General features: G+C 36.5%; 1 protein-coding gene across 5 annotated transcripts in view; it reads right to left on the bottom strand.

Moving 5' to 3' along the window:
* Positions 1–15,000, bottom strand: part of LOC136853179 (uncharacterized) — a 99,735-nt gene that overhangs the window by 57,931 nt on the left and 26,804 nt on the right. For all 5 annotated transcript variants that reach the window (XM_067128519.1, XM_067128516.1, XM_067128518.1 and 2 more), the window contains exons 2-5: positions 9,116–9,421; positions 6,092–6,329; positions 4,624–4,710; positions 74–264 (exon numbers count right to left, since the gene is read on the bottom strand). In XM_067128519.1, the coding sequence (XP_066984620.1) occupies positions 74–264; positions 4,624–4,710; positions 6,092–6,329; positions 9,116–9,345 (746 nt within the window). In that variant the 5' untranslated portion in view covers positions 9,346–9,421. The remainder of the gene's footprint in view (positions 1–73; positions 265–4,623; positions 4,711–6,091; positions 6,330–9,115; positions 9,422–15,000) is intronic.

The following is a 15,000-nucleotide window of genomic DNA, read 5'->3' as shown; positions in this document are numbered from 1 at the left end:
TGCTGAACACAAAGATAATAAAAGCTAAAAAAGGAAAGCTAAAAAATAAAGCTAACATTGCCTGCATACTCACATGTCAGTTTTGTAGTAGTAATACGGTTCCGTGTAAGGAATGGATGCTAACGTAGTGATGGCAGGGGCTGATTCTAGGGTGGCGTAGGTAGCCCCCTCGCTGCTTACGTGGGCGTGTGCATGGACGTGGGGATCCACCGTGTGGGCGGGGACATGCTCTACTGAGTGGTAGTCTCCATACACTACAACGCTCTGTAGGTGGTAATTATATATACGTTATATATACATATATATAATATAATATATATTATGAATTAGAGGAAGAATTGGAAACCATCTACAAGATAAGATAATTGAAATTGAATCTGAACAAGTGCCAGATTATGAGCAAGATGGGAAATTGAGTGTTGGCATGGGTGGTGGAAAAAATGTAAGTGGGTGATCTGAAAAGGGATGTGTATAATATTGTTGAGCCAACTCTCCTTTATGGAAGTGAAGCCTGACTGTTGAATACAAATGACAAAAAAAAACGTTGAATTTAAATAGATGAATTTTTTAATAATATATGGTTTAAAAACAGCTGAAGGTTGAAATGACCTTAGAGATATATAACAGTCGTGTTAAAAAGGTCAGCATACTTCCAAGAGACGATCTGGGCATGCAAAGAGAATGGGGAAGAGTAGGATGGTAGCTTTGGGAAGAAGGATAAGAAGTGGAACTAGAAAGTACAGGGAAGTATAACTTGAGAGAACGGTTCATGGACAAACAAATCTATTTATTTAATATTGAAAAGTTTTGGGTGATCAGTATGATTTAACGTCCAAATAAAAAAAGAAAAGAAAATTAGAGCTATGATGCTTCCTATAGAGAGAGAAAGAGAAACTGAGATAAAATCACCTGGGCTTATTAAAAAAAAATAGTAGGAAAAAAAAAAAATACAAAGATGCTGTTTTAATTAAAAGGATACCCTAGGCCTTGGGAGACAGATTAAAAATTCCAGTGCTCTATATAACAGTCATAAATAATAAATGTCCCACACTAATCTTTTAACACCACCAGAAAATGTTTTATCAAAGGTTTGTGAATTCCCAATAAAAAGAGATCATATAAGTGTGCCCCTAGATAGGGTATACATTAAAAAAAAAAAAGAGAGTTAACAATTCCGTCTTGTCATTCGGTTTATAGATTATTTCAAAGTGCATGACATTTGGTAAACATATTAGAATTGTGTTAGATAGTGCATGCCCAACCCCAACGTAATGCCGTAGCTGTGTTGTGAATAGCCATGCAAAATCATGGTGCTCAAATGTTCAAAGAACCAGAATTTAGGTCACAAAAACACTGCTTTCACCTCAAGATGAAAACTAGAAACAGTGAGGAAGCTTTGACTGCTATTATGGAAGAAATAAAAAGAAATTATAAGATGAAACTTAACAAAACCTCCATGTTCAGGCAATTCCTTGCCAATTTTGCGCAGGTGTGGTGAAGGTCATATATGGGGGCCCTTACAAAAATCCAAAACTAAAAGGGGTCTTCATCAAGGAATGAGCGTGAAAAAAATAACTACAGATAGGGTGTCTGAAGACGTTTTCAAATGAGAATAATTTTTCACGTGGCAAGATCAGACTTCATGTCTGACTGGGGTGTAATTGACAGTCAAGAGATAAAAGTTGCATTAATGCACAGACCAAGTCTGCAGCCATAAAAGAGGGAAAACAAGTGGTAGGAAATGTGAGTGATAAGTACTCCCAGATCACAGTACTTTTGAGACTATTTAGGATGTTGTAGAAAACATAAAAAAAGGACCTGTTTTGACTGATGACTATGAATACAGTACTTTTTCGCATCATTTGACAGAGTGCAGAGATGTCCAGAAGGTCAAATAATATAAAAATCATACTTCCGCAATTAACACAAAATCATTTATAAGTTTTTTTAAACAAGAAAAAAATTCTATAAGAAAACTTTGCATGTCAGGCCCACAGGCTCTTATTAAAAGCTACTTAATAATAAGTGCCCAATATTCTCTAATGGAATTGCAGGACCTTTGAGCTGGATTTGAGGAACTTCAAGTTACTGTGAGAACTTAGAGATCAGCTCCTATGTGTCTTCAAGGCAGCCAGTGATAAAACTTTCAATCCTGATTTTAATTATTAAGTGAGGAACAATATATTCAGTGAATGTACTGAAGGCAGTGCTGCTGTCATTGATCCCAGTACCTGGGTTTATTATTATTATTATTATTATTATTATTATTATTATTATTATTATTATTATTATTATTATTATTATTCAGAAGATGAAACCTATTCATATGGAACAACCCCACTAAAGGGGCCATTGACTTGAAATTCAAGCTTCCAAAGAATATTATGGTGTTCATTAGGAGGAAGTGAGAGGAGGTAAAGGGAAATACAGAAAGAAGAGATCTCGCTTATAAGAAAAGAAAAAATAAATTAATAAATAGATAAAATTGTATTAAAATGCAAGGAGAATAGCATTAAGGTAGTAATGCATTGCATCCTCGCTTGAACTCATGAAGTTCCAGTTGCACGACATCGTCAGGGAGACTGTTCCGCAGTCCAACTGCAGTCTGAGGAGCATCTAGCAGTATGCTTAAAACACCATCCAGAAGAGTCTCAGAATTGTTATGAAAGATAATCAGTAAGACCTAAGAAAAGGGCGAAGGACAGGTCCATTTGTATCAAGAAATCTGAGGATGCTTTTCAAAATACTGTTTTCCCCAATTGTGCCTGCAAATCAACCGAAAATTAGTTAAGACTTTGATATGTAGTTAATTATTTTTTTCTGTCTCCATATCAATTAGGTTTCTCTGAAAATCAGAGTGCCTTTGGTACTCTTTTCCTCAATTGTGCCTGTAAATCAATCGAAAAATGAGGTTTCGCTGAAAATCAGAGAGTGCCGTCGAGACCATCAGGGATTTGCCAAGCAGTGTTAGATTTTAAGGTTCCTCTTCTCCTAAAGGCGTGTAACGCATCTTGGTGTTTGGGCATCATTAAACAGTGCCTTAGGACGTGGATAGGTATAAGTATGTTTTTCATCAGAGAAGTACTCCAGAATAAAAGTTGGAAGCAATATTAGAAGGTCCAAGATGTTACTATCCTTTTCTGATTCATCCTTATATGGTATAATTTTTATCTTTTAAAAGGATTGTATTATTTTACCTTTTAAAAAGAAGTGAACATTTTATGCATGACTTTTGATGAGACAGTAAAAGCCGTTGCAAAATAAATCTTTAAATTACTGAAGTTTGTGTGAATTTTTTGGCTGGGAAACCGACAAAAAAACTACCCACTCAGATTATGTGGTTCCTTCAGCAAGTCTAAAGTGGATATTTGCAGTTACTTCAGCTTGTCAATCAAAACCGAAAGAATTAGATTCAGTTCACAGTATGATTCTTGAAATGTGGTCTTGGGGGTTTTAGAACATTGCGCATTGCAAGTCTTTAAGAAACTTGAATTGAATCTCCCTTGGAGATTGAAAGAGAGGAGCTTAGGTTGCTAAAAAGCTGCCTAAGAACACAACTTGGAAGATTCATGGTGAATATAACTCAGTGACGTTCGTTCGAAGATTTTCGTAGCCTTTCCAGACAAGACAGCGTGAAAGATTGAAGGATATTACCATCCTTGGCTTGTCCTGAAATATCTCATGAAGAAAAATCACTCGGAAAATGAAACAGGTTGGCAAGCAAGAACTGCTACAGTATCTGATGTGGTAGGTATTGAAATGTAACCCCGTAGAATATGAAGGGAATAATATTATAGAATAGAATATAGAATTTAGGCCGAAAGCCAAGCGCTGGGACCCACAAGATCATTCAGCGCTGAAAAGGAAATTGATAATAAGATGGTTTGAAAGGTGTAACAGGAGGAAAAACCTCGCAGTTGCATTAGGAAACAATTTTTAGAGAGGCAACAATACTGCAGTGAATTTCAAGAAGTGATAGGAGAGATGGTCTTTCCCTGTTCAAGTGCATAATATAATAAATATATGTATAAATAATCGACAGTGGCCAGTCCTGGCCGCCTTCATTGTATTTTTAAGTTTTAATGAGGCTTAGATTGGTCATAGATGACTAACCCACCAGAGTATTTCAAAAGAAAGTGCTCCACCAGACTGCATCCACTACAGTGAACTGCCTACAATAAAGCTCACTCTGGCGAATTTGCCCAGACATTTTAACCAGCCATCGAGTTACCTGCAATGGTTGCGGGCTGCTCTGTGAGCAAGAGCCAAGAGCCCGTGCTGGCATAACGCCAGCTCAGTCGGAAACAACATACCTCCAACGCAAATCTTTGGCTGATGTTTTAACAGATTTGGATGCTACTGGAGCCCTCATCTCATTTTGAAAGATGACTGAAACTTGTTGAAGTTCAGGGAATCATGTTGACTTTTGTCTTATTTTTTGGTGTTCTAACATCTCTGTAATGTTGTCGTGATAATATTTCATTTTCTCACTTTGTGTCATTAACTGACTTTTTATTATTAAGCTGAATGTTGTTCTTGGTCCTGTACTGTCGAAAACATTTCTGTCAGCATTTTACACCGAGAGCGCAACAAAACCAAAACATATCCGCTTTGCATACTCACGTAATTTCCTTGTTCAAGGTCGTGTACGGTGGCGGGTATGTGTGCTGAAGCAGTGGCGGGGGAGGACGCCCCTATTTCACCCTTGACCTGGAATCAATGTGGAATATTAATATTTTTGGAAGTTTATGTATCATATGGGCATTTTTATGTATATTCAAGAGTGCGGTGGTTTGATATTTCGAAAAGTATTGATCGCCAGCTTCGCCTGGACTGATTGACACATTTTAATACATTTTTATCTATTTATTAATTTATTAATTTATTTTTTTTTTTTTTTTAAGTGAGATCTCTTCTTTCTGTATTTCCTTTTACCTCCTCTTACTTAATATTCTTTGGAAGCTTGAATTTCAAGTCTGTGGTCCCTATAGTGGGCTTGTTCCATTCAAGGTTCATCTTCTGAATAATAATAATAATAATAATAATAATAATAATAATAATAATAATAATAATAATAATAATTATAATAAAAAGGAGAATTTCAGGTGGTTGGATATTTTCTTTGCTTAGTACTGTCTATTAATGGAAGATTTACTCTACGAGAAAGATGGTAATGCTCATGGGATGACGAAGCTATTTGGAAACAAGATGGCGACCGGTAGATAGCGTATCTTCACCAATGTCGTATGTCCAAATATTTTATCATAGATTTTTTTGAACTTCTAGTAACCCCATAGAAATTATAGTTCCTGATTATAGGACTGCATATAATAACTGTTGCCTTGTAGGTACGGTCTGGAAAGTTTAATAGGACATTCAGATTGAATTGTGGCGTAAAAGCTGCAATCTAAAGTCTTTATTTTGTAAGTGTAATTCCTGAGGTTTACCAAAATGAAAGAATTAGTTGCTTCATTCATTATCTGACTATTCCCAGTGCTTCATGAAGTCTCTGAGTGACCGTGAGAATAGCAGACAAGCATATTAACGGGGATGAAAACAGTACTCCACTTCTAAGTGGTTGTAAATGGCATTAACCTATTAAAGAAAAACTCTTTTTTCATTTGCCTGGATCAAATGAGTTTCCTATCATGGACTGGTGTAAATAATAATAATAATAATAATAATAATAATAATAATAATAATAATAATTATAAAATCCGAGTGGATCTTGTATGTCCTCCCCGGGTGGGGGCGGGGTAGGTTGGGAGACATGACACATGCACCCTCCTCCTGCAAACCATTTTGTCCGCCCCGGGTGTGGGCGGGTTAGGTAGGGGATCGGGAAGGTTGGGGAGACATGGCACATCCACCCACCTCCTGCAAACCTGTTTGTCCGCCCAGGGTGGGGACGGGGTAGGTAGGGGAACGGGAGGGTGGGGAAGACATGACGGGCAGCGCCGGGTTCCAGCGCAGCGTAGCCAACACATACTTGGCTCGTAATAATAAAACGATAATATTAATAAACCATGAAGCTGTGACAAAACTGAAGTTTTTAGTAACTCCCTCCAAAAATCAAGACATTTGTCAGTACCTCTGCCTTTGGTGGTGCGTGTGCGTACGCATGCGCTGTCGTGTGGGCGGCCGTGAAGGCATGTTTCAGTTCTTCCTCCTCCTCTTGCTTCAAGGAAGTACGGGAGGAGAGATTGACGTCCTCTCTTATGATGACGTTCATTGCCACGCCCACCTCGCTCACGGGCGTGCATGATCCCGAAGGTGGCCCGCCACCGCTGGTGTGGACGTTCGTCGGCAGGACGGTGAGGTTGAGTCCGCTGTAAGGGGAGAAAGAAATGTAATGATTGAGGTTGGCTGATACCAGTGCGCGAGAGGAGATTGGTAAGTTGCCTGCGAGAGATAACTCCATCTTATCACGTACACACACCCACCACTGAACTACGGTCAAACAGGGGAAAAAAAAAAAGAGAGATAGTATTCAACGCATCCGCATTCAAACTTATTGAAGCATTGTTCAGAGGCCGATTGACATTTGTCTCTTTTCAGAACCACTTTTACACGTTTTGAGCAAACATTATGTTAGTTTTCGTTTATTATACATGCTCATTTTAGGTTAGGACTGAAATACGACGTTAGGATTCATTTGGGTGTCTTTCAGGATGCAAATGTGAAGTAGTTTGTTGCTCTCAAATTTGAGATCAAATTTGAAAGCAGCAATCAATCGTCAAACAGGTTCGATGGTATGAGGATGATCATCACTTATCTTACATGACGCAAATAACACTAACCAATTTTCACTGACCACCAAATGTAATTGATAAGTCGAGTACCGAGGTATTTAATCTTGTTATACCCTTTGATAACGAATGTTCCAGATTGAAGTATCTGTCTCGTCTTCTTGCAAAATGGAGCCCGAACATCGAGTTGTAAAGCAAATCGCCGATCTCTCATACGACTGTCATCATTTGTGTTACTTTAATTATAAAGATCAAAGTCTTAAATTCCTGTCAGTTAACCAGCAGAGACGAGTTTTATACACGTGTAACCCAAAACGCATGAAAGGTTATACGTTTTTTCGTTTATTTTCTATATACATATTTTGGATTATCGAAGTTTAACGACAAAACAAATTTGCCAACTACCAATACCACTGCAAAACCAGACGTGACTCCTGTTTTGAAACATTTTTGGTATGACCAATGAAAGCATCCTCGACATTGCGTAGGATTTTGGAAGTGAATTCAGTGACGGATTGCAAAACCTGTTAACCAATTTTTATTATAAAGAAGTAAAAAATAAGCCGAAGTTTCTTCGGCGCAATCGAGTTTTCTGTACAGCGTATAATCCAACCGAAAATAGATCAATCTTTCGGTGGTCTCGGTATAATGCTCTACGAGCCGCGGCCCATGAAACTTTCATGGTGTTGTCCTATAGCGTTGCCAAACGCACGATCGTTGCTAATTTTAATCTTGAATAAAATTTAAAAAATACTGAGGCTAGAGGGCTGCAATTTTGTATGTTTGATGATTGGAGGGTGGATGATCAACATACCAATTTGCAGCCCTCTAGCCTCAGTAGTTTTTAAGATCTGAGGGCGGACAGAAAAGTGCCCATCTCAATAGTTTTCTTTTACAGAAAACTAAAATGTAGAGACTGAGTGTTAATGAACTACCTTATTTATCACTGGACATTACTACAAAAAAAAAAAAAATAAATAAAAAAAATTACATCTGTTGATATTGTTACTTATTTTTGTTTTGAGGGACTGGGCAATGGACGGAACTATATTTACCTTAAATTTAGGTGGCCAACTAATTGATTGCTAGAAATATTAATAGACAAAGGAAACTGTATTATATTCAGTTTCCAGAATTCCTTATGAGTCACTGAATACGTTAAATGAATTTCCTCCTGTTATTTAACGGACTTCAGATTGTCAACAAGACTTCATATTGGCTTTGTAAATTCCGCATCGTGTTCCTGTTGTGACAAACTGCTGACGAAGGTGTACCTAGCGGTTCATTGTCCTAGATATTTCAGTAAGCCGGAGAGGTGTTTTCGAGCTAAATCTGTGGCTATAATTAGCGATGATTGCGATTTTTACGCCCTTATCTCATTTTTTAAGCAGTCATGATTTGTGATGTACTCCATGTATGCATTATTCAATTTCTGTGTTGCTCATTCACTTTTTCTCCTATTTTTTTTATCTTTTATAAATAGGTATTTTAGGTTAGGTCACCTCATCTTATTGTATTTTCATTTGAGAGACTAAATATGTCCTTCGTGGAACTGCATATGGTTTTGGGATCTAAATATCTTGATATCTATTTACGAAATGAAGAAGCTGATTGACGATAGGCATTCCAAGCTCATGTATGAAATAAAGATTTAAGATTGTACATAATCCTGTTACAGAAAATGAGGGAGGTGGTATATATTGAGAACTGAATTAACAGTTCCAGAGGTCCTTTATTCCTCACACCATTGGACTGTGGAACAGCCTCCCCACTGAGGAAGTCTTGCAATTGGAACTTCTTCAGAAGTTCAAGTGAAGATGCAATGCTTTACTACCCTGATGCTATTCTCCTTGCATTTTAATACATCTTTATCTATTTATTAGTTTATTTTTTCTTTCTGAATAAGCGAGATATCTTCTTTCTGCATTTCCCTTTACTTTCTCTTACTTCTTCCTAATGAACACCTAAATATTCTTTGGAAGCTTCTTGAATTTCAAGTCAGTGGCCCCTTTAGTTGACTTGTTCCATGTGAATAGGGTTCATCATCTTTAATAATAATAATAATAATAATAATAATAATAATAATAATAATAATAATAATGACACTTAGCAATGGAAGGTCTGGATAAATGGGGCGAACCCTTGACTCCACCATGGTTTAAGGAAATTGTAGATTAAAAAATTCTCTGCTCACCCTCCCCCCACCCGTAGGGGGTTAGTGCCGTCAGTGCACCCCATGCGGTGTACTGTAGATGTTACTAAAGGTTCTTTGCAGCGTCCCTTCGGCCCCTAGCTGCGCCCCCTTTCATTCCTTTTACTGTACCTCCGTTCACATTCTCTTCCAACTTACTTTCCACTCTACTCACCCAGGATGATCTTGTGGTGTAGGAGGACCTCTGGATTGGGGTTGGTGCCAAGTCTCCTGGGCCGAGACGCTGACGTGTGCCTCTTGTTTCGGCGCCCCGCTCATGCTGGTGTTGCTGGTCGAGCGTTCCTGGCTGTTGTGGGGAGCCGGAAGCGGCGACCTCTCCGCCTTGATTGGTTCTTGCGTTGGCGGCTGTGGTCCCGGGGAAGAAGTGGCCGTGTCAGAGCTCATGATTTTTATTTGCGGTTCGCAGCGAAAAAAAGCACTCTTAACTTGTAAGGCTGATGGGGCGTTCCGTATCGTCTCTCTGGAAAATGAATTGAATGAATTAAGATGCATTGATAAGGGATTTCTGTTGTTTGTGATGCGTTCAAGGATATAGGGACTTATATTTTGCTTTTTTTAATTCGTTTTCCAACAAGAAAATTAAACTCGGTAAAATAATTATTATTGTAACATTTTTATTCCATTCCTGCCTGATTGAAGATGCTTAGGGGATGAAACATTCTGCGTATAATGCTTTCTTATTTTGTGCAACTGCCGTCATAATTAAAACATGAAAAATCAACGGTGGGAATTTGCAAACACGATGTTGACGTTCGTAAAAAAAGGCAGTAACAATATGAAAATGAAACGGAGAGAAAAACAGAACTAAAAAAAAAAAGATTATACAAAGAGTAGTCTTATCTTCCAAACTAAAACTCGAAGGACTCCACCAAAATGAGAGGTACCCAACGAAAGGAAAGTTGAAGACAACAGCTGCGTCACACCTTCATGATAAGCAGTCTCCCTGTCAGCCAAGAGAGTGAGGAAATATGGGTGTATATTAACCTTGCTGCCGTGGGAGACAACACCTGACGAACTGCGGTAGGCTGTGGATTGAATTCCCTGCCTTCATTTACTGAATTAACGAAATTCAAATTCTGGGATGTTTTCATGCGAGCAAACATTTACACTCACACACGAATATATTTATGTGTATGTGTGTGTGTGTGTCAATGTATGCTTGCATGAAATTATCGCAGAATTTGAATTTCGTTAATTCAGTAAATGAAGGCAGGGAATTCAAAACCAGAGCACAATAATACAATATATATATATATATATATATATATATATATATATATATATATATATATATATATATATATATATATGTATCTGTGTATGTATGTATTATATGTTAGTGAATTTACACATTGCATTTTTATACTGTCGATTATTAATCCAAATTTAACTCATCATTAGCTCATTTACTTTACCTTAGGAATAATTTACACCAAAGGAGAATTATATACAATAAGTCCTACTGCCCTGACTTGGATTTTACCTCGGAGGGTGATAGTGACCATAGCACTTCAGCCATCAAGAAAGAATAAGCTGGGTTTCAACTTGCTATATATAGTCCTGTACATATTACTCTTGATGGCTGATATGTTTGTTTGTCTTGAAAAAGTTATGCGAGAACAGCTGTTTGTCACATATATGGATCAAAACAAAGATGATTATAGAACGACAGAGATGTGCTCTCTCTCTCTCTCTCTCTCTCTCTCTCTCTCTCTCTCTCTCTCTGTCTGTCAAAATCAAAACAAAGATGATTATAGAACGACAGAGATATGCTTCTCTCTCTCTCTCTCTCTCTCTCTCTCTCTCTCTCTCTCTCTCTCTCTCTCTCTCTCTCTCTCTCTCTCTCTCATATATATATATATATATATATATATATATATATATATATATATATGTGTGTGTGTGTGTGTGTGTGTGTGTGTGTGTGTGTGTGTGTGTGTGTGTGTATGGATCAAAACAAAGATGATTGTAGAATGACAGAGATATGCTCTCTCTCTCTCTCTCTCTCTCTCTCTCTCTCTCTCTCTCTCTCTCTCTCTCTCTCTCTCTCTCTCTCTCTATATATATATATATATATATATATATATATATATATATATATATGTGTGTGTGTGTGTGTGTGTATGGATCAAAACAAAGATGATTGTAGAATGACAGAGATATGCTCTCTCTCTCTCTCTCTCTCTCTCTCTCTCTCTCTCTCTCTCTCTCTCTCTCTCTCTCTCTCTCTATATATATATATATATATATATATATATATATATATATATATATATGTGTGTGTGTGTGTGTGTGTGTGTGTAAAAATATACCCACGCACACACATCCATATATACATACATTTACATACACGCTACTACAAAGATAGCTGGAGAAAGTTTTGAGGCGTGGAAATCCTTTTTTCACAGGGTTTTAGCAAGTTTGAAAAGGAATTACGTCCCTGGGGCTATTATAATTGTTATAATCTCGATTATCTTTCATTTCATGTAACCACGAAGTAATTTCTTGAGGAACTTTACTTTTCTACCCATCTGTAATCCTTCTTAATTGTTTTTTCACCAAATCGTTCTCTTTTGTGAATGACTATAACCATTATGATAGAGGACAGAATATGAAATTTAGGCCAAAGGCCTCGAGCTGGCACCTATGAGGTCATTCAGCGCTGGAAGGGAAACAGAGTAAAAAGGTTTGCAGTAGTGTGTAGTGTGTGTTAATGAATGCTTAGCGAGTGTTTAGTGTTTAATGAATGTTTGGGGCTAAGTGAGTGTTTAGTGAATGTTTACTGAGTGTTTGTGGTACAGTGAGTATTTAGTGAGTGTTTAGTGTTATTGAGTGTTAGTGGATAGTGTGAGTGTTTAGTGTGTTTAGGGAGTGTGAGTGTATAGTAAGTGTGAGTGTTTAGTGAGTGGAAGTGTATTGTGAATGTTAGTGTGTAGTGATTGTACATTACTATTTAGCGACTGTACGCAAAGAAAACCCTGTAATTTACAGGAACCATTTATTCTAAACTGCTTAGATCCAGGATCAGATGCTTAGGCCTTGACCACAATAGTTGGAGTGCTTAGGCCAACCTGTTTTTGTAAGGTAATTTTTCTCTGCGTAATTGGGTCAAGTAATAATAATAATAATAATAATAATAATAATAATAATAATAATAATAATAATAATAATAATAATTACGGCAAAAAAAAAATAATAATAATAAAGTATAGTGCTCTAAGCCGGATCGAGACCTTTCAATATGGCCGCCCGAGGTCACGCGCTCGGCAGGAGATCGCCACTCCAATGATTGACACTCTGTGATAAAAAATGATGGCGTTCGTTATACAGCTGGAAGGTGAAAAGTCTAATACTGTTTCGGCAGTTTTCAGGAAGAGCTAAGCAAGGAGATATTGTTTTTTAATCAAATTTTTTGACTGAGTAATATAGAAAAGGGTGTATATGATGCCATACAGGTGAAATAACTTGAGAAATTTACCGTCTTAAGTTTACAGTTTTATGTTAATCCCCGAGGAGCTGGTATTAAACATGGCGTCCAGCGGATCTTTTCTACTTAATAACATAAACAAAAGACGGTAAATTTCTCAAGTTATTTCACCTGTATGGCATCATATATACCCTTGCCTATATGTAGTTCGGTCAATAAGTTTCATTTTTAAACAATATCTTTTTACGGATCTCTTCCTTAGAATTACCACACATTTGGTACACACAAGCACATGCAATGACAACTCCTTTATCTGAGTCTCTCAAATGACACTACGTTTTCACAGGATCTGACAAAGAAAAAGGAAAGCTGTCGTTCCAGTAGATTTTCCTAGCCTATGAATAATAATAATAATAATAATAATAATAATAATAATAATAATAATAATAATAATAATAATAATTGTTAACAAGGGAATCTGTGAAATAAAGTGTATGTTTTTAGGTCAGTTTGGCGCGATATTTACCCTAAAATCGTTCGCCGCGCTCCCTTGAGGTAAATGAATAATATGTATATATATATATATATATATATATATATATATATATATATATATATATATATATATATATATATATATATATATATATATATATATATATATATATATATATTATATATATATATATATATATATATATATATATATATATATACACACACACACACACACACACACACACACACACACACACCGTTCACTCAAGAAAATTGGTTAAATAGTCGCTCCCCAAGTCTTGAGTCATTATGGAAATCTGACACATTCGCAAAGACGGATGAAACCAAAGAACTGACCATTACTACTATCGGGACCACTGACCTTGCCCATGACTACCCTAGGTGTGGTAAGGTTCGTGCGAGAACTTATAGGGATTCGACTCTCTCTGAGAATCCGCGGGATGACAGTCAGCATCTGAATCATCGGTTAATCCAGGTCGATTAACCAAGGCCTGGGATTAACCGAGCAGAAAGTAGGAATCGTATTTTGTGTCGGTAGAGACATCCCCAGCGTGTCCTTGAGGGAAGTGTATGTATATATGTATGTGTAATATATGTGTGTAGTGTGTGTCCGTGTATGTATGTATATGTACGTGTGTCATTCGATAATGCAATCGCCGATGATGACTTCACATATCTAGATAGTTACACCGTAAGAATTTCATCGCAAAATTCACTTCGAAAGGAAAATCCATTTGTATCCGAAGAAGTGGATTTTGCCCATTGCATTCGGGGATTTCCTCGAATCCACTGGTGACCTCTAAACGCCTTAAATGTCATGCTCGCACGCGTATTTGTCATATCCTTTTTTTTTTTTTTTATCAGACTGTTAATAAAACAAAGGTCATGCTAACTGGGACATGGCGTTTCTCAGTAGTAGCATATCAGTAGAAGAGATAACAGATTACAATAGACGTATTTAAAGTTTCTAACGAAATGGACTTGTGAATCAGCGGACCGGCGGCAGACGGCAAAGATTGTTGCAGATAGAAAACCTGTTGGCAGTTCATTATTATTGTTGTTGTTGTTATTATTATTATTATTATTATTATTATTATTATTATTATTATTATTATTATTATTATTATTATTCAGGAGACGAAACCTATTCATATGGAACAAGCCCACCAAAGGGGCCATTGACTTGGAATTCAAGCTTCCAAAGAATATGGTGTTGTTTATACATTAATAATAATAATAATAATAATAATAATAATAATAATAATAATAATAATAATATTATTATTATTATTATTATTCAGTAGATGAACCCTATTCACACGGAACAAGCCCACCAAAGGGGCCACTGACTTGAAATTCAAGCTTCCAAAGAATATCAAGGTGTTCATTAGGAAGAAGTAGGAGGAGTTAAAGAGAAATGCATAAAGGAACTTATTCATGATAACAGCAATATGTGTTTATGACAACTTAAAACCAGATTCTAAATAATTAAAAATAATTATTATAAACGACTAGAGACACATCACAGCATCCGTAATATTAGGCCATGAAAACTCGGCTGAAACCCCTTTTTAAACGACAGACTTTGTAAATCCAATATCTGAAGTAACGAAAGAGCGTTGGGTCGCTCTCGAAACCTCAGTGAGAAAGTGATTAACATAGTTACCCAAATGCTCCTCGGTTTCTCAGACGTTTTCTGTCGTGGGTATTGAATATTTCATCGAATGTCGAAAGAGTATAAGATAAAATTTTCGAGGGCCTCACGAGGCATTTGGCCTGGAGAAGATACACACACACTCTCTCTCTCTCTCTCTCTCTCTCTCTCTCTCTCTCTCTCTCTCTCTCTCTCTCTCTCTCTCTCACATGATATTTATCTCTATTTGTATACATTATATATATGTACAGTAGATTATATACATTATATATATCTATATATATATATATATATATATATATATATATATATATATATATATATATGTATATATACATATATATACACACATGTTCATCTGTATATCTATGTATAATATATACATATACATATATATATACAGTATAATATATATACATACAGGTATATATATATATAT

The sequence above is a fragment of the Macrobrachium rosenbergii genome, chromosome 26 (assembly GCF_040412425.1).
Source record: "Macrobrachium rosenbergii isolate ZJJX-2024 chromosome 26, ASM4041242v1, whole genome shotgun sequence".
NCBI lineage: Eukaryota > Metazoa > Arthropoda > Malacostraca > Decapoda > Palaemonidae > Macrobrachium > Macrobrachium rosenbergii.
This window is presented reverse-complemented; position numbering and strand designations above follow the sequence as displayed.